We start from the raw sequence: 22,307 nt of genomic DNA, 5'->3' as shown, positions 1-22,307 counted from the left end.
CATGCCCCAGGCCTGCTCTGCTGGCTGGTGGGGGGGGGCTCCGAGGGTCTGATCCACCCCTCCTCCCTGAAGGCCCCCCCAAAAGTTGCCCTGAGGGCCCAGCGTGCCCACCACCCCCGTGAGCGCAGGGCCAGGGTCTCAGAACTGTGCCCTCACCCCACCCACGTAGAGACCTCCACTCCCAGCTCGCTTTCAGCTCTTTTCTTTAATAAGGAGATGCTGTTTGTTACAAAAGAACAAATGGGCGGGAGACCAGAGTCCGTGGCCGGGGAGGGTGGGGGGGGGTACTGCCAAGCGGGGGCGGGGGGGAGGGGTGGCGGGCCGCTGTACACACGTCCTTCCCATGAGGCAGGCTGGGAGTCCCAGTGGGCCACACGCTGCAGGAGCCTGGGCCTGCTGCCCTGGTCTGGGGGCTTCAGAAGCCGCAGCGCCAGTGTTGGGACAGGAGGGGTCGGGGCAGGACGCCTGGCTGCTCTGAGGGGTCGGGGTCCATCCCGTCCACACACACCCCCCCAGTTTGTGGAGCGTGGGGGAGCTCGGCCAGCGTGCCCTCTCAGCAGGGCCCATGGAGGGGTCACCCCACCTAGGGGCTGCTGGCGGGAGCTGGTGTCCTCTGGGTCCAACACGACGGCTCAGAGCCTGGGGCCAGCGGTTCCCCTCCCACCTCCCTTCCTCCCGAGGGGGCGGTGGGGTGGGGCTGGGTGCGGATGGGGGTCCCAACCCCCCACCTCAGAGCAGCCACAGCTGCCCACTCCTGGGGTGTCCCTGCCCGACGGTCGGCGCTGAGTGCACCTGTTCTCCAGCCTGGGGTCCCCACCGCTGCCCCCTGCCACCCCCATCCCCTCAGTGTCACGGGAGCGGGACCCAACCACAGACCCAGCCTCCAGCAGCTCCCATGCATCCTGGTCGTCTCCACGGGCCCCCACTGCCCACCCCGCCGCCAACATGGAGCAGGCCCGGGGGGACACCGCTGGGGCCCACCAGGATCCTGGGACACCCGTCTGTCCTCGGGACGCGGGGCGGGGGGCGGGGGGCGGGAGGCTGGCAGGCAAGCCCTTCACAGTATCCTGAGGGGAGCTGGTCAAAGGGACCGGGGGTCCCACAGGGTGGCCCGGAGGCCCCCGTATGGCTTTTCAGTGGGTCAGACGGCGGGGGGGGAGCAGGCCACAAAGGCCGCTCTGCCATGGGCACGCACCCGCCGGGCGGGCCAGGCCCAGGCTGACTCCCCGGGCATGGGGAGCTGGGGGAGACGCAGGCGGCACACGGCGCCGGGGAGCAGCTCGGGGCTGACGCGGAGCTGGGCTCTGGGCGCGGCCATGCGGCTGCTGGCGCGGAGCCGGGGCGTGCGCGGGCGGGGTGGCGCGGGCATGGGTGGCCACCCTCGTGTGCAGCTGAACGCGCGCGGGGGCAGACGAGGCTGGCTTCTCAGGCTCCTGCTGTCATCTCCAGCTCGCAGCGTCCTCTTCCCAGCACCGCAGCTCGGAAACGGGTACAATCCCGGTGACCCGTCCCAGACCCCAAGCCAGGGAGGCAGGAGTGGCCGAGGACGAGGCTGCCCAACGGCAGAGCGTGGCCACGGGTCCGTGGGCGCGGGGCTGTCCCGGCCAGCGCTAAGGGCGGGCTCACACGTTCAGTCGCTGGTGGTTTGTCAAAAACTCACGTTTACCTTGGCACCTGGACCGCGGGGCTGAGGGCGGCCAGCATCAGGCCCGGGACCCCCCGTGTCTGCCGTCACCAGGGCTCTGAGGTGGAGAGGGGGCCGCGGGGCGGGGACAGCCTCTCTGGGGGGGGCCCCAAGAACTAACCCAGACCCCGCGGGACTGTGGGACAGAGGGGTCTCTTCCAACCCTGCTCACCACGTCCCCCCACCCAGCCCACGGGGACCAGGCGCTCTCTGCTGCCACCCCAAGGCCACAGCAGCAGGGACTTGTGTGGTCTCTTGGGAGGAGGGGCTGAGGCTGTGCTGAGACCACCCCTGCCCCCCAACCCCCACGCCCCTGGCCCCTGCTCAGCAGAGGGGAGGAAGGGGCCTCTCAGCCCCTCCGTGAAGGGCATCTCTGCTGCTTCCCTCCTGGCAACCTTCAGCCCACGGAGGGGGGACCCCAGCCCCGGGCACCCACAGGCCTGGGGCAGGACCCTCAGACAGAGACAGGAGCACGCATGTGTCTCCCGCAGCCACAGGTCAGCAGACATGTCTGCTCAGACGGCTCCTCTGGGCCCGGCCGACCTGGCAGGCCCCTGCGGCCCCCACCCCGCCCCTCAGCCAGCCCAGCGCTGTCATCCAGCCCCACGTCCAGGCTCAAGACCCCCAGAGCAGCAGAGGCGTCAGGATGGAGGCCAGTGCTGGCACAGGGAGGGGAGGGGTGAGGTCAGCCTGGGGTGGGGCCCTGAAACGGGGACCCTCGCGGAGCACCGAATCCCTCTGCTCTGTGGTTACCCGGTCCTGAAGGCAGGCCGCCCCCTTCCCACCTGTGAAGAGGGGCTCCCAGGACGCAGGCCCTTGAGCACGGCCGAGCCCCCTCCCCACTGCGTCACGCGCAGCAGGGCCCCGGCGTCTTCCTCCGGCAAGAGCCTGCCTAAGACAGCCGTCCGTCCGGGTGTGGGGTGTGGGCTGACGGGAACAGCTCTGGGCCCTGGGGGGCCGCGAGGGGAGGAGGGAGCCAGCCGGGGGGGCGGGGCTGATACTCCTGCCCAGGCTGCGGGTAGGGGAGGAGCCTGCGTGCACACTGGACGCACGTATATATGGCTTTTTATCAACACTGGGGTCAGGAGCTGAGCGGGGAGCCAGCATGGGGACCCCGGGGCAGGGGCGGATGCCCTGGGGACCCAGAGAAGCCCCGGGGGACGACAGGAGGCCGGCCGGCCACTGCCCCCTGCTCACCTGGGCCCAAGGACAGGGCCTCCTCAGGAAGAACCCGGCTCTGCACAGACAGCGCGGCTCCACGGAGATTCAAAGAGGGAATGGGCGCGGGCAGGACGGAGACGCCGCTCAGCTCTCGGCCCCGACGGGGGCCAGCACCCACGCCTCCTGCCCAGAGACCAGGGCCCAGCAGGCCCGTCGTGGTCTCTCTGGGGAGGGGGGTCTCCTGTGTCTTCACGGTTTGACATCTCCCGTCCACAAGGTGAGTTCGCAGGATGGACAGACCCCGTGCAAGTCCGGCCACCAGCTCAGGTCCGTGCTGTCCCTGAAACCAGCCCGAGGGGCGGTGACTTCTGCACAATCCCGTCTCCACACCCGGCCTCCGAACCAGCCACTCACACGTGTGGCTACCCGTCCAGGAGCCGGAGCGCAGGCCCTATCCGGAACCCAGCAGTGCCGCCATCTCGGAGCAGGGGGCGCGGGGGGGGCACACGCTCAGGGAACAGCAGAGGCCGCGCTGCCGGCGGGGAGCACCGCCTCGGGGTGAGCCTGGGGTGCAGCTTCGCAGGAGTGGGTCACAGGCATGCAACGGGGACGGCTCCCGGGGCGGGCCGGGCAGGCCGCGCCACCTCTGGGGGCCCTCCTCCCGCGGCCGTCGGAGGGGAGGGTCCTTATAGAAAGGGGGCGGGGCGCCGCGCGGGGGCACAGCCGAGGTGTCCGTGGCTCTGGGTCTCGGCGGCGGCCCGGCCGCGGCGCTACTTGCTCTTGCCCAGCAGCGCGTCCACCTCCTCCTCGGGCTTGAGCGAGTGCCACTGCGCGATGGGCCGGCGGGGGTTGGCCAGCATGTCGGACCAGTGCCGCAGCTCCGTGCCCGTGGCGTTGCTGCCCACGAAGATCTTCCCGATGGCCTCGTTCTTGCCCAGCTTGTCGTAGTCCAGCACGGTGACCACCACCTGCACCTTCTGCGGGAGGCGGGCAGGGAGGGAAGGTGGGCAGGAGCGCTGGCACGGCGCCCCCCAGCTCCCACCTTCCGCCCAGACGGTCCCGCGTAGCCCGAGCGGCAGAGCCATCCTTGCAGAGTGACCGAGGCCGTGCGAGAGAGGCCTGCCGCCCGCACGAGGGGCAGCGCGGGAAACGCCCGGACCCAGGCCCCAGGGTGGTGGCCGCCCGCCCGCCCGCGGGGGTCAGCGGCGAGCCCGCGCCCGGGACCAGCGCCCAGCCCTGACCTGGATCTGCTCAAAGGGGATCTCGAAGCTGAAGGACTCGTTGAAGTACGGGTTCAGCGTCTTCTTTTTCACCGTCGTCTTTTTCTTCTTGAGCCTCTTGCCGTTCTGCATCAGGTGAATCTTCACGTAGGGGTCTGCGGGGCGCAGCAGGCCGGCCCTGAGCCCACCCCGGACCGCCAGCCCGGGGCCGGGTGGGCACAGGCTTTGCCCCCGTGACCCGCCGCAGCCTGGGGCTCCTGGCGACATCTGTCCCGGGCAGGGGACCCCCCCCCACCCATCCTCCGGCCCGGGTGGCGAGACACGCCTGCATGAAGCCGGCCTGTCCAGGGTGACTCAGGAGCCCCGAGCACCGGCCGAGGACAGGCCGGTCGCTCAGCCCTCCGGCCCAGCAGAGCCCGGCCCTCGCCCTGCAGCCCCCTCCTGGGAGCCACCCCCTCCCCTGCAGCCCGAGGGCTCGGGCGCCCCCGGTGGCGGCCAGCAGCCCTGCGCCCACCTGAGAGGCCGCCCACGTCCATCTTCTTCAGGTTCTTTGCCTCCAGGATGCAGACGGTGAGCTTCCCGGCGGTGGGCACGTAGCGCAGCGAGGCGCAGATGTCCCCCAGCTTCTCCGGCTGTCAGGAGAGCGGGTGCGGGTCATCTCAGCGGCCGCCAGCACGGCTGACCCCTTGGGGCCTCGGGCCAGGGGCAGCCCAGCCCCGCCTGCGGCAGGCAGACACTGGAGCTGCGGGCACCCTGGCCGGTGGCACCAGGAGGCTCTGGATGGACGTAGGGTTTGTGGGGTCCCGCCTGCAGCATGCGCGGTGGTCTTCAGAGCCCCTGGCACCTCCCATCTGGTGTCAGTGCCAGGGGGCAGGGACCTTGAGACCAGAGAGGAGGACAGTGCGTCGCCGCCAGTGCGGTGGCGCGGAGCTGCAGCGTCTCAGAGGAGGCCTCCCCCGCGCACCCGGGGACTGGTGCTCCGAGGGCAGCGTCTAAACGGAGGCTTGGTACACGGCAGAGGCTTGGTACACAGCGGGGGCTCGTACTCGCCGAGTGTGTGAGCAGGTGCTGCAGCCGCAGCCGCAGCCGCTTCCGGGAAGACAAGCCCGGTGCTGAGACCCCGCTCAGACCGCGCGGGCCTTCCCTGCGGGCACACGAGGCCCCAGGTGGGTCGCTGGCGCTAAGCAGGCACAGGGCCTCGAGGGAAACAGGAGCGCCGTGTCCCCGGCGCCTGCGGCCTCGCCGGGCAGCTGACCCACGGGGGCCCGCCGCGCCTCACCTCCTCCTCCTCCCCCCGCCTCACCTCCTCCTCCCCGCCCCGCCTCACCTCCTCCTCCTCCCCCCGCCTCACCTCCTCCTCCCCCCGCCTCACCTCCTCCTCCCCGCCCCGCCTCACCTCCTCCTCCTCCTCCCCGCCCCGCCTCACCTCCTCCTCCTCCTCCCCGCCCCGCCTCACCTCCTCCTCCTCCTCCCCGCCCCGCCTCACCTCCTCCTCCTCCCCCCGCCTCACCTCCTCCTCCCCGCCCCGCCTCACCTCCTCCTCCCCGCCCCGCCTCACCTCCTCCTCCTCCCCGCCCCGCCTCACCTCCTCCTCCTCCCCGCCCCGCCTCACCTCCTCCTCCTCCCCGCCTCGCCTCACCTCCTTCTCCTCCCCGCCCCGCCTCACCTCCTCCTCCTCCTCCCCGCCCCGCCTCACCTCCTCCTCCTCCTCCCCGCCCCGCCTCACCTCCTCCTCCTCCCCGCCCCGCCTCACCTCCTCCTCCTCCCCGCCTCACCTCCTCCTCCTCCCCGCCCCGCCTCACCTCCTCCTCCTCCTCCCCGCCCCGCCTCACCTCCTCCTCCTCCTCCCCGCCCCGCCTCACCTCCTCCTCCTCCCCGCCCCGCCTCACCTCCTCCTCCTCCCCGCCCCGCCTCACCTCCTCCTCCTCCCCGCCCCGCCTCACCTCCTCCTCCTCCCCGCCCCGCCTCACCTCCTCCTCCTCCCCGCCCCGCCTCACCTCCTCCTCCCCGCCCCGCCTCACCTCCTCCTCCTCCCCGCCCCGCCTCCTCCCCGCCCCGCCTCCTCCCCGCCCCGCCTCACCTCCTCCTCCTCCTTCACCCCCACCCCACCTCACCTCCTCCTCCTCCCCGCCCCGCCTCACCTCCTCCTCCTCCCCGCCCCGCCTCACCTCCTCCTTCTCCCCGCCCTGCAGGTCCCGCCATTCCTCGATGGGCTGCCCCAGGTCCACCGTGTTCATGGGCACCTTCACCTCGCCGATGATGTCGTGCTTGGAGAAGCGGTCAAAGTCGTAGATGGCCATCACCAGGGTCTTGCCCCCCAGCTCCTGGTATGGCACCTGCAGGGCACAGGCGGGATGAAGGGGTCAGAGCAGCTCGGGGGCGTCCAGAGGCTGTGGACACCGCAGGGACTTGGGCTCTGGTCCCGGCCGAGCTGTTCCGGGCCTGGGTCACGGCCCGCCGCGCCTCCCGCCTGTCACCTTGAAGGTGAAGGTCTCGTTGAAGGCAGGGTTCAGCGTCTTCCGATGGACTTTGGTCTCATATTTCTTCTTCTTGTCTGGAAGGAGGAAGACCTTGACATAAGGGTCCGAGGTGCCGCCCATGTCCAGGGCGGGCAGTTCCGCAGCCTGCAGGACACCCACGGTGAGCTGTGAAGAGAGCGGGAGCCCGTCAGCACCCCCGGGGGCGGGTGCCAGGCAGGACGCCGGTCCCCACACCGCAGGGGACCGAGAGACCCTGGGCCGCGCTCGCCGGGAGGTGGTGACCCCCCACCTGGCTGGCCTGGAAGTCGTAGTCCAGGGAGAACTGCAGCTTGCCCAGGTTCTCCGGCTCCTTCTCGTCCTCGCCCTCGCCCTCTGTCAGACCCGTCTCCGCGTCGTCGTCATCCTGGGGGCTGCAAGAGTGGGCTGCGTCAGGGACAGGAGGGGGCCGCCCCCGTGCAGAGCCTGCCCCGGAGCTGGCAGGGCCCCGGTCCTCCCCATGCAGGCCGCCACCCCGGGCAACACGTACCAGGCGTGCGGGCCAGGCGTCCAGGCAGGGCGCGTCCACAGGGAGAGGAGAGGAGACAGTGGTGAGAAACCCCGCAGCTCAGACGAGCCCGCGAAGAGCCGGGGGCCGTTCTGCACCCAAGCCCCCACGCACACCCTGAGGCCTCCCACGCCCACACTCTGAGGCCTCCCGGGCCCCCACGCACACACCCTGAGGCCTCCAGGCTGAGCCCTCCTGCCGTCCTCCGCACTGACTCCTTCAGGAAGAAATGTCTCACACAATAAACACGGGGAAGTGGGGTGCCCAAGAGGAAACACAGGACACCACCAAGCCCTTTCTGGGCTGGGCCCCTGGGAGACGGGCGGAGAGGAGCCCAGTCCTCTGAGTCCTGGCCGGCCTGCTGGCCCTGCCAGCGGGAACCCCAGGTCCCCCATCACTCTGCGGGGATCGCCCCGACCAGCCCCGCTGGCAGAGCAGCCCGGCCCCGCCCACCTGGCCGCCCCGCCCACCTGGCCGCCCCGCCCACCCGGCCGCCCCGCCCACCCGGCCGCCCCGCCCACCCGGCCGCCCCGCCCACCCGGCCGCCCCGCCCACCTGGCCGCCCCGCATGTCCTTCATGCTCATGGCGCTCTTGGCGCCCTTGCTCTTCTCCTTCTTGTTCTTCCTCTTCTTGCAGCAGCACTTCTTGCAGACGCAGAAGCAGCAGGTGAGCAGCAGAAGGCCCGTGACCACGGCAATGGCGATCAGCGCCCAGGGGGGCACTGCCCGTGGGAGACAGGATCAGCGGTGCCCGCCGGGCAGCCCACAAAACCCAGACGGGCAGAGCGTACCCTGTGCCCCTTCACCACCCCTGTGGGGCCCAGCCGGGCTCTGCTGAGATGTGACTGTGGCTCACACGGAGGATGGGACAGTCCTTGTGCGGACCTGGTGGGGGACGGGGGTGGGGGATGGGGGTGGGGACAGCCTTCGAGTGCAGTGCTGAGAGGCTGAGCTCCTTAGTGACCTGGGGGAGGGGGGCAGTGGGGCCAGCGCTCGGCTGCTCCCCCCAGATCTGGACTTTGGGTGTCTCCTCACCGTCTTCACCAGGAATCTATGAAGCAGTGAGTGGAAATCAGCCAGTCGCGTCCAACTGTGTGTGACCCCACGGACCATACAGTCCATGGGACTCTCCAGGCCGGAATACTGGAGTGGGTACCCTTTCCGTTCTCCAGAAGATCTACCCAACCCAGGGATCAAACCCAGGTCTCTTCCATCACAGGTGGATGCTTTACCAACTGAGGTATCAGGGAAGCCCCGGTGGGGAGGGGATTATTTTCTAACAGAACTATTTCAAAGTATAACTGGAAGACTTCATCTTTAGATTTCACCTTTCGAGTCTTCTGCGTTGTAAGAACATTCTGCCCAGGGAGGTGAGGGCACTAAACCCCCTGCCCCTCTCATTAGTGACAGACCCCTCTGCCGGCCCCACCACCCCCGGTCCTGAAGGGGATCGCCAAATAATCCAGCCTAGAGCCCAAATGTCAGGAGAGCCCGCAGCCGTCTGCCCGCCCAGCACACAGGGACACTCACGAGGCAGCTTGACTATCTCGTTGAAGAACCTCTCCTTGAGCATGGCAAACACGTCCTCCTTGCCCTCGCCTGCACCCCCGCTCTCTGTGGAGTTGTCCACCGGGCCGGCGGGCATGGCGGTGGTGGCGGGGGCCACCATGGGCTCCTGGTTCCTCTTGAAGACGCTCCTCATGGTGGCAGAGGGCCAGCTGCGGGGGAGGGGGCAAGGTGAGCAGCCCGGAGGCCCGAGCGCAGACGGCTCTGCCCACAGGCTGCAGAAGGCTCTTCCGGAAGCTAAAGGCTGTGAACAAAGGCCGTGTGTGACAGACCCACAGCAAACATCCTCGTGATGGTGAAAAACTGCAGCCTCGCCGCTAAGATCGGGACCAAGACAGTGGTGGCCACTCTCGCCATTGTCGCTCAGCAAGCAGAGGGCGTCCCAGCTGCAGCGGCTGGAGAAGAGCAAGAGATAAAAGGGGTCCGGATTGGAAAGGAAGCAGCAAAGCTGTCACTGCCCGACATGACACTGCCTGGAAAGTCCTGACGGCGCGGCCAGGAACCCTCTAGAGCCAACATCGCACAAAAGGAATGCACAGAAGCCTCTGGCCCCGATGCCCGGACAGCGAAAGAGCGGAGACGTTAAGAGGAAACTCCACTTACCATTGCATCAGAAAGAATAAAATACCTAGAGTAACCTACGTGCGGAGGCAAAGGACCTGCGCTCAGAAGACCGTAAGCACAGATGACAGAAAGCAAGACGGCACGAACAGACGGAGAGATGCGTCGTGTTCCTGGGAGAAGCAATACTGTCGAAGTGACTGTACTACCCAGCGGAAGCTACAGACTCAGTTCAGTGCAGCCCTGTCAAATCACCAATAGCATTTTCCACAGAATTAGAACAGAAAATTTACAATTTTGGAACTTACAGAAACACAAAAGACCCCGAACTCCCAAGGCAATCTTGAGAAAGAAAAATGTAGCTGGAGGAATCAGGCTCCTTGAATTCAGACTAAACTACAAGACTACAGTCATCAAAACAGTGTGGTGCTGGCACAAAAAACAGAAATACAGATCAACGGAACAGGGCAGAAACCGACTCGCCTGGGGCACCTTATCTTTGACAAAGGAGGCTGGCCAGAATACGCACTGGTGTAAAGTCAGTCTTCAATAAGTGGTGCTGGGAAAACGGGACACTTCCTAACACCGTAACACAAAGTAAACTCAAGATGGCTTAAAGACCTAAATGTAAGGCCAGACAACCACGAAGCTCTTCGAGGAAAACATAGACGCAAGTTTGACATAAACTGCACCAAGATCTTTTTTGCCCATTTTCTAGAGTAGTAAGAAGAGAAACAAAACAGATGGGAAAGGAGGACGTCGAGGCTGTGTACTGTCACCCTGCCTGTTTATCACATGCAGAGCACATCCTGAGAAACGCTGGGCTGGAAGAAGCACAAGCTGGAATCAAGATCGCCGGGAGAAATATCAATCACCTCAGATATGCAGATGACACCACCCTTATGGCAGAAAGTGAAGAGCGACTAAAAAGCCTCTTGATGAAAGTGAAAGAGGAGAGTGAAAAAGTTGGCTTCAAGCTCAACATTCAGAAAACGAAGATCATGGCATCTGGTCCCATCACTTCATGGGAAATAGATGGGGAAACAGTGGGAACAGTGTCAGACTTTATTTTGGGGGGCTCCAAAATCACTGCAGATGGTGACTGCAGCCATGAAATTAAAAGACGCTTACTCCTTGGAAGAAAAGTTATGACCAACCTAGATAGCATATTCAAAAGCAGAGACATTACTTTGCCGACTAAGGTCCGTCTAGTCAAGGCTATGGTTTTTCCTGTGGTCATGTATGGATGTGAGAGCTGGACTGTGAAGAAAGTTGAGCACCAAAGAATTGATGCTTTTGAACTGTGGTGTTGGAGAAGACTCTTGAGAGTCCCTTGGACTGTAAGGAGAGCCAACCAGTCCGTTCTAAAGGAGATCAGCCCTGGGATTTCTTTGGAAGGACTGATGCTAAAGCTGAAACTCCAGTACTTTGGCCACCTCATGAGAAGAGTTGACTCATTGGAAAAGACTCTGATGCTGGGAGGGATTGGGGGCAGGAGGAAGAGGGGACGACAGTGGATGAGATGGCTGGATGGCATCACTGACTCGATGGACATGAGTCTGAGTGAACTCTGGGAGATGGTGATGGACATGGAGGCCTGGCGTGCTGCGATTCATGGGGTCGCAAAGAGTTGGACACGACTGAGCGACTGAACTGAACTGAAGTGAACTTTAAAGCTTTTGCGGCAAAGGAAACCATAAACAAAAAGGCAACCCACAAAATGGAAGAAAATATTTGCAAAGAGGCTGACAAAGGATTAATCTCCAAAATATACAAATGGCTCATGCAACTCAATATAAAAAATTTTAAAAGGGGGCAGAAGATCTAAACAGATATTTCTTCAAAGAAGACATACAGACGGCTAAAAAGCACATGGAAGGGTCACCATCATTAATTATTAGAGAGCACAGATCCACACTCCAGTCGGGTATCGCCTCACACCAGCCAGGATGGCCCGCATCGAGAAGTCTGCAAAGGAAACCCTGGAGAGAGGGCAGCCCTCCTACACTGTTGGTGGGAACGCAGATTGTTGCATCCACTATGGAGAACAGCGTGGAGGTTCCTTAAAACATTAAAAACAGAACTACCAGATGACCCTGAAACCCCACTCCTGGGCATTTACCTGGAGAAAACCATAATTTTAAAAGATACATGCGGCCCAGGGTTGACTGCAGCACTGTTCACAGTGGCCAAGACATGGACGCGACCTGCATGTCCGTCGGCAGTGGAGTGGAGAAAGAAGCGCAGTGCACACGGGGGAATACCACGCAGCCCCGAAAAGGACGGGCTGATGGCCTGCAGTGACATCAGTGGGCCCGGAGATGAGCATGCTGCGTAACATGAGTCAGACAAAGACACAGACATCGCTCATCTGTGGAATCTAAAAGAAATGGTACAAATGAACTTATTTACAAAACAGAAATATAGTCACAGATGAAGAAAGTAAACACGGTTAACAAGGGGGGAAGGGATGGGAGGGATGGGGGATTGGGACTGAGAGATACGCAAGACCATGTGTGCAGTGGATACGAGGGCCTGCTGCGCAGCGCCGGGGAATGCTCGGCACTCTCTGGGGACTTATATGGGAACGAACCTGAAAGAGCGGGGCTCTGTGTGGAACAGATGGGATACAGCTGAAACTAACATGATACTGTAAATCAACCTCAATTAAAAAATATTTTTAAGCCTTTTTTTTTTCAACTTAATCCCTTTAAGTTCAAGGGTACTTCCAGCAGCAGCAACGCGAGCAGCAGCAGACACACGACCACCCCTCGGCCGGCATGTGCCCCCAGGGCTGTGCAGAACCCCCCTTAGTCACACACACACACCCATTTCAGAGAGGCAGAGACAGAGCCTGGGCACCCTCACTTACGCAGAGCACGTGGCTTTCCTGAATCCCACTCCACCTGAGCACACCACCCAGGGCAGGAGGCAGCTCACAGCGAGAATGAGCTGTCCTCCCAGACCCACACCGGTGCCCAGCACCCCACCCTCCAGGCCACCCTCGCTTCTTGCAACACTCCCTTTCAGGTTCCAGCATAAAGCCTTACACTTTCCTTAAATTTGTAGATATTTGAGTCTCTTTAATACTGTGGTGGATAGACCTGCTTAATTTCATTTCCAAATTGTTCATTACTAACATATGAATGCAGTAGGTTTTCACGTACTGGTCTCGTGTCCTGCCATGTGAGCTGGCTGCTAGTTCTGACACTGTGTGTGAGATGCACTGTGTATGGTATATATGTGTGTGTGTGTGTGGTATAGTGCGTGGTGGTGTGTGTGTATGTGTGTGGGTGTCTGTGTAGTATGGTTTGTGTGTATAGTGTGTGTCTGTGTGTGTATGGTGTGTGTGTGCTATAGTGTCTGTGTGTGGTGTGTGTGTATGGTGCATGTGTGTGTGTGTGGGTGTGTGTGTGTGTGGTGGTGTGTGGGTGTGGTGTGGTGTGTGTCTGTGGTGGTGTGGGTGTGTGTGTGGTGTGTGTGTGTGGTATAGTGTGTATGTAGTCTGTGTGGTCTGTGTGGTGGTGTGGTGTGCGTGTGGTGTGTGTGTGTGTGTGTGGTATAGTGAGTGTGTAGTATAGTCTGTGTGGGTGTGGTGTGGTGTCTGTGGTGTGCGTGTGGTGTGTGTGCATGGTGTATGTGTGGTGTGTGTGTGTGTGTGGTGTGGTGTGTGTGTGGTCTGTGTGGTGTGTGTGTGTGGTGGGTGTGTGGTGTGGTGTGTATGGTGTGTGTGTATGGTGTGTGTGTGTGGTCTATGTGGTGGTGTGGTGTGCGTGTGGTGTGTGGGTGTGGTATGTGTGTGGTGTGGTATAGTGTGTATGGTGTGTGTGTGGTATGTGTGTGTGTATGGTGTATGTGTGTGTGGTTGTGTGGTGTGTGTGTGGTCTGTGTGGTGCATGTGTAGTGTGTGTGGTGTGTGTGGTATGTGTGTAGTGTGTGGTGTGGGTGTGCTGTGGTATAGTGTGTGTGTCTCATGGTGTGTGTGTGTGGTCTGTGTGGTATGTGTGTAGTGTGTGTGTGTAGTGTGTGGTGTGTGTGTGTGTGGTATGGTGTGGTATAGTGTGTGTGGTGTGGTGTGTGTGTGTGTATGGTGTGTGTGTGTGTGGTGTGTGTGTGTGGTGGTGTGTCTGTGTGTGGTCTGTGTGGTATGTGTGTAGGGTGTGTGTGTAGTGTGTGGTGTGTGTGTGTGTGGTATGGTGTGGTATAGTGTGTGTGGTGTGTGTGTGTGTGGTATGGTGTGGTATAGTGTGTGTGGTGTGGTGTGTGTGTGTATGGTGTATATGTGTGTGATGGTGTGGTGTGTGTGTGGTCTGTGTGGTGTGTATGTAGTGTGTGTGGTGTGTGTGTGTGTATAGTGGGTGTGGTGGGGTGTGTGTGGTGTGGGTGTGGTGTGGTATAGTGTGTGTGGTGTGTGTGTGGTCTGTGTGGTGTGTGTGGTATGTGTGTAGTGTGTGGTGTGGGTGTGCTGTGGTATAGTGTGTGTGTGTGTCTCGTGGTGTGTGTGTGTGGTCTGTGTGGTATGTGTAGTGTGTGGTGTGTGTGTGTGGTATGGTGTGGTATAGTGTGTGTGGTGTGGTGTGTGTGTGTGTATGGTGTATGTGTGTGTGTGTGGTGCATATGTGTGGTGGTGTGTGTGTGTGATGTGGTATGTGTGTAGTGTGTGCGTGTGTAGTGTGTGGTGTGGTGTGTGTATGGTGTATGTGTGTGTGATGGTGTGGTGTGTGTGTATAGTGGGTGTGGTGTGTGTGTGCATGTGGGTGTGGTGGTGTGGTGTGTGTGTGGTGTGTGTGTATAGTGGGTGTGTATGGTGTGTGTGTGTGGTGCATGTGTGTGTGGGGGTGTGTGTGGTGGTGTGTGGGTGTGGTGTGGTGTGTGTGTCTGTGGTGGTGTGGGTGTGTGGTGGGTGTGTGGTGTGGTGTGTGTGGTGTGGTGTGTGTGGTGTGGTGAATATGGTGTGTGTGTGTGGTCTATGTGGTGGTGTGGTGTGCATGTGGTGTGGGTGTATGTGTGTGGTGTGGTATAGTGTGTGGTGTGGTGTGTGTGGTGTGTGTGTCTGTATGGTGTATGTGTGTGTGTGTGGTGTGGTGTGTGTGTGGTCTGTGTGGTGCGTGTGTAGTGTGTGTGGTCTGTGTGGTATGTGTGTAGTGTGTGGTGTGTGTGTGTGGTATGGTGTGGTATAGTGTGTGTGGTGTGGTGTGTGTGTGTGTGTATGGTGTATATGTGTGTGTGGTGTGTGTGTGTGGTCTGTGTGGTATGTGTGGTGTGTGTGTGTGGTACGGTGTGGTATAGTGTGTGTGATGTGGTGTGTGTGTGTATGGTGCATATGTGTGTGTGTGGTGTGTGTGTGTGATCTGTGTGGTATGTGTGTAGTGTGTACGTGTGTAGTGTGTGTGGTGTGGTGTGTGTGTGTATGGTGTATATGTGTGTGATGGTGTGGTGTGTGTGTGGTCTCTGTGGTGTGTATGTAGTGTGTGTGGTGTGTGTGTGGTGGTGTGGTGTGTGTGTGTATAGTGGGTGTGGTGTGTGTGTGTAGTGTGTGTGGTGTGTGTGTGTGTGTGGTGGTGTGGTGTGTGTGTGGTCTGTGTGATGTGTTTATAGTGGGTGTGGTGGGTATGTGGTGTGTGTGTGTATAGTGGGTGTGGTGTGTGTGTAGTGTGTGTGGTGTGTGAGTGTATAGTGGGTGTGGTGTGTGTAGTGGGTGTGGTGTGGTGTGTGTGTGGTGTGGTATAGTATGTGTGGTGTGGTGTGTATGGTCTGTGTGGTGTGTGTATAGTGCGTGTGGTGTGTGTGTGGTGTGTGTGTGTGTATAGTGGGTGTGGTGTGTGTGTAGTGTGTGGTGTGTGTGTGTATAGTGGGTGTGGTGTGTGGTGTGTGTGTGTGTAGTGTGTGGTGTGTGTGTGTGTGTGGTGGTGCGGTGTGTGTGTGGTCTGTGTGGTGTGTGTATAGTAGGTGTGGTGGGTGTGTGGTGTGTGTGTGTGTATAGTGGGTGTGGTGTATATGTAGTGTGTGTGGTGTGTGTAGTGGGTGTGGTGTGTGTGTGTATAGTGGGTGTGATGTGTGTGGTGTGTGTGTGGTGTGTGTGTGTGTGTGGGTGTGGTGTGTGTGTAGTGTGTGTGGTGTGTGTGGGTGTGGTGTGTGTGTAGTGTTTGTGTGTGTAGTGTGTGTGATGTGTGTGTGTTTAGTGTGTGTGGTGTGGGTGTGGTGTGGTATAGTGTGTGTGGTGTGGTGTGTGTGGTGTGTGTGTGGTCTGTGTGGTATATGTGTATAGTGTGTGTGGTGTGTGTGTGTATAGTGTGTGGTCTGTGTGGTGTGGGTGTGGTGTGGTATAGTGTGTAGAGTGTGTGTGTGGTGTGTGTGGTGTGTGTGTGTATAGTGTGTGTGGTGTGGTGTGTGTGGTGTGTGTGTGTATGGTGTATGTGTGTGAGTGTGGGATGTGTGTGTGTGGTGGTGTGTGTGTATGGTGTGTGTGTGTATGGTGTGTAGTGTGTGTGGTGTGTGTGTGGTCTGTGTGGTGCATGTGTAGTGGGTGTGGTGTGTTGTGGGTGTGTGTGTGGTGTGTGTGGTGTGGGTGTGGTGTGGTATAGTGTGTGTGGTGTGGTATGTGTGGTGTGTGCATGTACGGTGTATATGTGTGTGGATCTGGTGTGTGTGTGGTCTGTGTGGTGTGTGTATAGTGTGTGTGTGTGTGGTGTATATGTGTGTGGATGTGTGTGTGTGGTCTGTGTGGTGTGTGTGTAGTGTGTGTGTGGTGTATATGTGTGTGGATGTGGTCTGTGTGGTGTGTGTGTAGTGTGTGTGGTGTATATGTGTGTGGGTGTGGTGTGTGGTCTGTGTGGTGTGTGTGTAGTGTGTGTGTGTGGTGTATATGTGTGTGGGTGTGGTGTGTATGTGGTCTGTCTGGTGTGTCTGTAGTGTGTGTGTGTGGTGTATGTGTGGGTGTGGTGTGTGGTCTGTGTGGTGTGTGTGTAGTGTGTGTGTGTGGTGTATATGTGTGTCGGTGTGGTGTGTGTGTGGTCTGTGTGGTGTGTGTGTGTAGTGGGTGTGGTGTGTGTGTGGTATAGTGTGTGTGTGGTGGTGTGTGTGTTTGGTGTGTGTGTGTGGTCTGTGTGGTGTGTGTGTGTGTATAGTGGGTGTGGTGTGTGTGGTATAGTGTGTGTGTGGTGGTGTGTGTGTATGGTGTGTGGGTGTGTGTATGGTGTATGTGTGTGTGTATGGTGTGTGTGTGTGTAGTGGGTGTGGTGTGTGTGTGGTATAGTGTCTGTGTGTGGTGGTGTGTGTGTGGTCTGTGGTGTGTGTGTGTATAGTGGGTGTGGTGTGGGTGTGGTATAGTGTGTGTGTGTGGTGGTGTGTGTGTATGGTGTGTGTGTATGGTGTATGTGTGTGTGGTGTGTGTGTGCTGGTGTGTGTGTATGGTGTGTGTGTGTGGTGGTGTGTGTGTGTGTGGTGTGTGTGTGTGTGGTGTGTGTGTGTGGTGTGTGTGTGGTGGTGTGTGTGTGGTGTGTGTGTGTGGTGGTGTGTGAGGTGGTGTCTGTGTGTGTGGTGTGTGTGTGTGGTGTGTGTGTGTGGTGTGTGTGTGTGGTGGTGTGTGTGTATGTGGTGGTGTGTGTGGTGTGTGTGTGTGAGGTGGTGTGTGTGTGTGGTGTGTGTGTGGTGGTGTGTGTGTGTGTGGTGTGTGTGTGTGTGAGGTGGTGTGTGTGTATGGTGTGTGTGTGGTCTGTGTGGTGTGTGTGTGTGTATAGTGGGTGTGGTGTGTGTGGTAGTGTGTGTGTGGTGGTGTGTGTGTATGGTGTGTGGGTGTGTATGGTGTATGTGTGTGTGTATGGTATGTGTGTGTGTAGTGGGTGTGGTGTGTGTTTGGTATAGTGTGTGTGTGGTGGTGTGTGTGTGGTCTGTGTGGTGTGTGTGTGTATAGTGGGTGTGGTGTGGGTGTGGTATAGTGTGTGTGTGTGGTGGTGTGTGTGTATGGTGTGTGTGTATGGTGTGTGTGTGTGGTGTGTGTGTGCTGGTGTGTGTGTATGGTGTGTGTGTGTGTGGTGGTGTGTGTGTGTGTGGTGGTGTGTGTGTGGTGTGTGTGTGTGTGGTGGTGTGTGTGTGTGTGTGGTGGTGTGTGTGTGGTGTGTGTGTGTGGTGGTGTGTGAGGTGGTGTGTGTGTGTGGTGTGTGTGTGGGGGGTGTGTGTGGTGTGTGTGTGTGGTGGTGTGTGTGTGGTGTGTGTGTGTGTGGTGGTGTGTGTGGTGTGTGTGTGTGGTGTGTGTGTGTGGTGGTGTGTGTGTGGTGTGTGTGTGTGTGAGGTGGTGTGTGTGTGGTGTGTATGTGTGTGTGTGTGGTGGTGTGTGTGTGTGGTGGTGTGTGTGTGGTGTGTGTGTGTGTGGTGTGTGTGTGGTGGTGTGTGTGTGTGTGGTGTGTGTGTGAGGTGGTGTGTGTGTGGTGTGTGTGTGTGTGTGTGGTGGTGTGTGTGTGTGAGGTGGTGTGTGTGTGTGGTGTGTGTGTGTGTGTGGTGTGTGTGTGTGGTGGTGTGGTGTGTGTGTGGTGTGTGTAGTGTGTATAGTGGGTGTGGTGTGTGTATATGGAGCCTGTATACGCAGGCTTTGTCACGCTCACCCGCCGGCCGCAGGTCCCGTGCCCGCCCGGCCGCGGTGGTCGGGGCGGCAGCCCGGCTGGCACCCCAGGATGCCCACTGCTTGCCAGATGACGCCAAACAAGTCGCTTTCTGAAACTCAATTTCCTCAAATAAAAGCTGGAGGAAATAATACCCTCGGTTCAAAACTGGTGTGGAAATGACAAGAGTAAACTCGACGGCGTCTGCCTGGAGGCGATGCTCACGGCCGGCGCCCGGGGCCGACCCCGGCGCCCCTTCCCTGGCCGAGCGGCCTGCGCACAGCAGAGGCCCGGCCCAGCGGCCGAGCGAGCGGAGCCGGAACCAGCCGGGGGCCCCGCAGACCAGCGTCGGGGAGAGCCCGCCCGGGGGCCTTGAAGTCCAGGAAAAGGGGGGCAGCGGGGGAGGCCGGGCAGGGGCCCCCAGGGGAGCGCTCACAGCCCGGTCAGAGGGCCTGGACCCCGGCGGTAGGAATCGGACACGGGCCGGGGCTGGGGGGACCCGGCGTTCACTCAGCCACACCGGCGGCTCACGCCCTGCTCCCGCTCGGAGCGCCCCGCAAGCTGGACGGTGGGCGGCCGCGCGCGAGCGAGCGTAGAGGTGCAGCCGTGAGGGATGCCGAGCGCAGGCCGGGCTGGCTGCTCTGAGGCGGCGGCATCTGGCCCACTCGGGGGGAGCAGGAGTGCCTTCCGGAGGCGCTGCGGTGAAGGGGCCTCCGTGCACGGAGGACGTGCGGGGGCCCAGGGATGGGAGCGGCGGGCGCCCAGAGCCCGGAGGAGCCCCTCACGGGTGGACGGGGCCTCGGGACCAGACACACAGCCCTCTGGCCACAGCAGGGAGGGCTGTCTTTACCCGCGGAGGAAGGGGAGCTGCTGGAGGGTTTACGCATGCGTGTAATATGATCGGTGATCACGGGGTCAATCCAAGAAGACGTAACAATTGTAAATACATGTGCACCCAACTCAGGAGCATTTCAATGTGTAAGGCAAATACTAACACCGGAAAGAGAAATTGACAGTGACACAGTGAGAGTGGGGGGCTTCAATACCCCTCTCAACAATGGACAGATAATCCAGACAGAAAATTAACAAGGAAATACAGGCCTTAAATGATGCATTAGACGATATGGACTGAACGTCTCATTGCAAAATTCAGACTTAAATTGAAGAAAGTAGGAAAACCATTATGCCATTCAGGTACGACCTAAATCAAATCCCTTACGATTATACAATGGAAGTGACAAATAGATTCAAGGGATTCGATCTGATAGACAGAGTGCCTGAAGAACTATGGATGGAGGCAGTGATCAAAACCATCCCCAAGAAGAAGAAATGCAAAAAGGTAAAATGATTGTCTGAGGAGGCCTTACAAATAGCTGAGAAAAGAAGAGAAGCGAAAAGCAAAGGAGAAAAGGAAAGATATTCCCACCCGAATGCAGAGCTCCAAAGAACAGCAAGGAGAGATGATAAAGCCTTCCTTAGTGATCAACGCAAAGAAACAGAGGAAAACAATAGAGTGGGAGAGACTAGATATTTTTCCAAGCAAATTAGAGATACCAAGGGGACATTTCATGCAAAGATGGCACAATAAACAGAAACGGTCTAGACCTAACAGAAGCAGAAGATATTAAAAAGAAGTGGCAAGAATACACAGAAGAACTGTACAGAAAAGAGCTTAATGACCCAGACAACCATGATGGTGTGGTCACTCCCCCAGAGCCAGACATCCTGGAGTGTGAAGTCAAGTGGGCCTCAGGAAGCATCACTACAAAAAAGCTAGTAGAGGTGATGGAATTCCAGCTGAGCTATTTCAAATCCTAAACGATGATGTTGTTAAAGTGTTGCACTCAATATGCCAGCAAATAAGAAATCTCAGCAGTGGCCACAGAACTAGAAAAGGTCAGTTTTTATTCCAATCCCGAAGAAGAGCAGTGCCAAAGAATGTTCAAACTACCGCACAATTGCACTCATCTCACATGCTAGCAAAGCAATGCTCAAAATTCTCCAAGTTAGGGTTCAACAGTACGTGAACTAAGAACTTCCAGATGTTCAAGCTGGATTTAGAACAGGCAGACAAACCAGAGATCAAATTGCTAACATACCCTGGATCATAGAAAAAGCAAAGAATTCCAGAAAAACATCTCCCTCTGCTTCATCGACTACACTTAAACCTTCAACTGTATGAATCACAACAAACTGTGGGAAATTCTGAAAGAGATGGGGATACCAGACCACCTGACCTGCCTCCTAAGAAATCTGGATGCAGATCAAGAAGCAACAGTTAGAACTGGACATGGAACAACAGACTGGTTCCAAATAGGAAAAGGAGTACGTCAAGGCTGTATATTGTCACCCTGCTTATTTAACTTGTATGCAGAGTACACCATGAGAAACGCTGGACTGGAAGAAACACAAGCTGGAATCAAGATTGCCGGGAGAAATATCAGTAACCTCAGATATGCAGATGACACCACCCTTATGGCAGAAAGTGAAAAGGAGCTAAAAAGCCTCTTGATGAAGGTGAAAGAGGAGAGTGAAAAAGTTGGCTTAAAACTCAACATTCAGAAAACGAAGATCATGGCATCCAGTCCCAACACTTCATGGGAAATAGATGAGGGGGAAAATGGAGACAGTGAGAGACTTTATTTTCTTGGGCTCCAAAATCACTGCAGATGCTGACTGCAGCCATGAAATTTAAAGACACTTGCTCCTTGGAAGAAAAGCTATGACCAACTTAGACAGCATATTAAAAAGCAGAGACATTACTTTACCAATAAAGGTCCGTTTAGTCAAAGCTATCGTGTTTCCAGTAGTCACGTATGGATGTGAGAGTTAGAATGGATGTGAGAGTTAGACCGTAAAGAAGGCTGAGCACCAAAGAACTGATGCTTTTGAACTGTGGAGTTGGAGAAGACTCTTGAGAGTCCCTTGGACTGCAAGGAGATCCAACCAGTCCATCCTAAAGGAGATCAACCCTGAATGTTCATTGGAAGGACTGATGCTGAAGCTGAAACTCCAACACTTTGGCCACCTGATGTAAAGAGCTGACTCACTGGGAGAGACCCTGATGCTGGGAAAGATTGAAGGCAGGAGGAGAAGGGGACGACAGAGGGTGAGATGGTTGAATGGCATCATCGACTCGAGGGACATGGGTTTAGGCGAATTCAGGGAGACATAGGGCAGTGAAGCCTGGCGTGCTGCAGTGCATGGGGTCGCAAAGAGTCAGACATGACTGAGCAACAAATACCTTTTTAAACCTGTCTCCCAAAATAATGGAAATAAAGACAAATTTTAAAAAAACAAATGAGAGGGCACTCTCCGCCCCCTTCTGAGTCTGTGTCAGAAGCTTCCTCTGTCCCTTTTTCACTTTAATAAAACTCTGCTTCACAAAAGCTCTTGAGTGATCCAGCCTGGTCCCTGGTCCCGAAGCTCAGTCTTCTTTGGAGATCACGGATCCAACACCGTTCACCGAAAGCTGTCCTCCTGGGGGCTCGCCCGGGATCCTCGGGTCGAGGTGAGGACACCTGGAGCTCCAGCCCCTCGCTCCCTCACGCGCACGCTCTCTGCTTTACTCTGCTGACCCTCTGTGTGCCTCTGTGAGTGGACGGCACGCCCTGCACGAAGCCCGCGATGAGCCCCGCCCTGCGGCTTCACGGTGCCTCATCATGACGGAAGGCAGCCCGGACAAGGGAGCCTGGTCGGGGTTTGTACCGACCTGCCAAGGCCAAGAGACAGCCAACGTCCCTACGAGGGGGGCGGCCAGAGACGGGCGAGGCGTGTGGTCTAAACTCTCCTTTCTCGGTCACCTTTTCCTGGTCTCTTTGACCATTTCACTCGATGCCATAAATCAAAGCAAGCTCCTCTGTGGCCCACCTCCTAGAGTAATGGAAATAAAAGCGAAAGTAATCAAGTGGGACCTGATTAAACTTTAAGGCTTTTGCACAGCAAAGGAAACTATAAGCAAGGTGAAAAGACAACCCTCAGAATGGGAGATAAAAATAGCAAATGAAACAATTGACAAAGGATTAATTTCCATTAATTAATTAATAGACATTTCTCCAAAGATGACACACAGATGGCCCAGAGGAACACGAAAGGAGTCCGCACCACTAGTTATTAGAGAAACGCAAACCTAAAGTACAGTGAGATGTCACCTCGTTTCAGGAGAACGGGCATCATCAAGCCACCCACCAAAATAATGCCGCAGAGAGCCCACTTACACTGCTGGAGAGACGGGGCCTCGGCACAGCCGCCTGGAGAACAGTGTGCAGGGCCCTTAAAAAGCCGAAAATCGAGCTGCCCTATGACCCAACCCCGCTCCTGTGCGTGTATCCAGAGAACAGTGTGGTCCAAAGGGATCCATGCTCCCCTGTGGCCACCGCAGCACCGTTTACAGGAGCCAGGACGCGGGGGCCACGCGGACGTCCATCGGCAGAAGAACGGGAAAAGATGGGCTGCGCGCGCACAATGGAGCATCACTCAGCCATGAAAAGGCAT

The 22,307-nt window shown here is 58.4% G+C and overlaps 1 protein-coding gene across 1 annotated transcript; it reads right to left on the bottom strand.

The window, feature by feature from the left end:
* Positions 1-3,615: 3,615 nt before the first annotated feature.
* On the bottom strand, positions 3,616-8,791 carry SYT2 (synaptotagmin 2). The gene is made up of 8 exons (XM_068986324.1): positions 8,620-8,791; positions 7,645-7,811; positions 6,835-6,948; positions 6,543-6,710; positions 6,234-6,401; positions 4,580-4,697; positions 4,087-4,220; positions 3,616-3,822 (listed from the first exon to the last, which is right to left on the bottom strand). The coding sequence occupies exons 1-8, from the start codon at positions 8,789-8,791 to the stop codon at positions 3,616-3,618; spliced, it is 1,248 nt and encodes a 415-aa protein (XP_068842425.1).
* Between the last annotated feature and the right edge of the window lie 13,516 nt (positions 8,792-22,307).

The sequence above is a fragment of the Capricornis sumatraensis genome, chromosome 14 (assembly GCF_032405125.1).
Source record: "Capricornis sumatraensis isolate serow.1 chromosome 14, serow.2, whole genome shotgun sequence".
Classification (NCBI taxonomy): Eukaryota; Metazoa; Chordata; class Mammalia; order Artiodactyla; family Bovidae; genus Capricornis; species Capricornis sumatraensis.
Note: the sequence above shows the minus strand (reverse complement) of the source record. Positions and strands in the feature narration are given on the sequence as shown.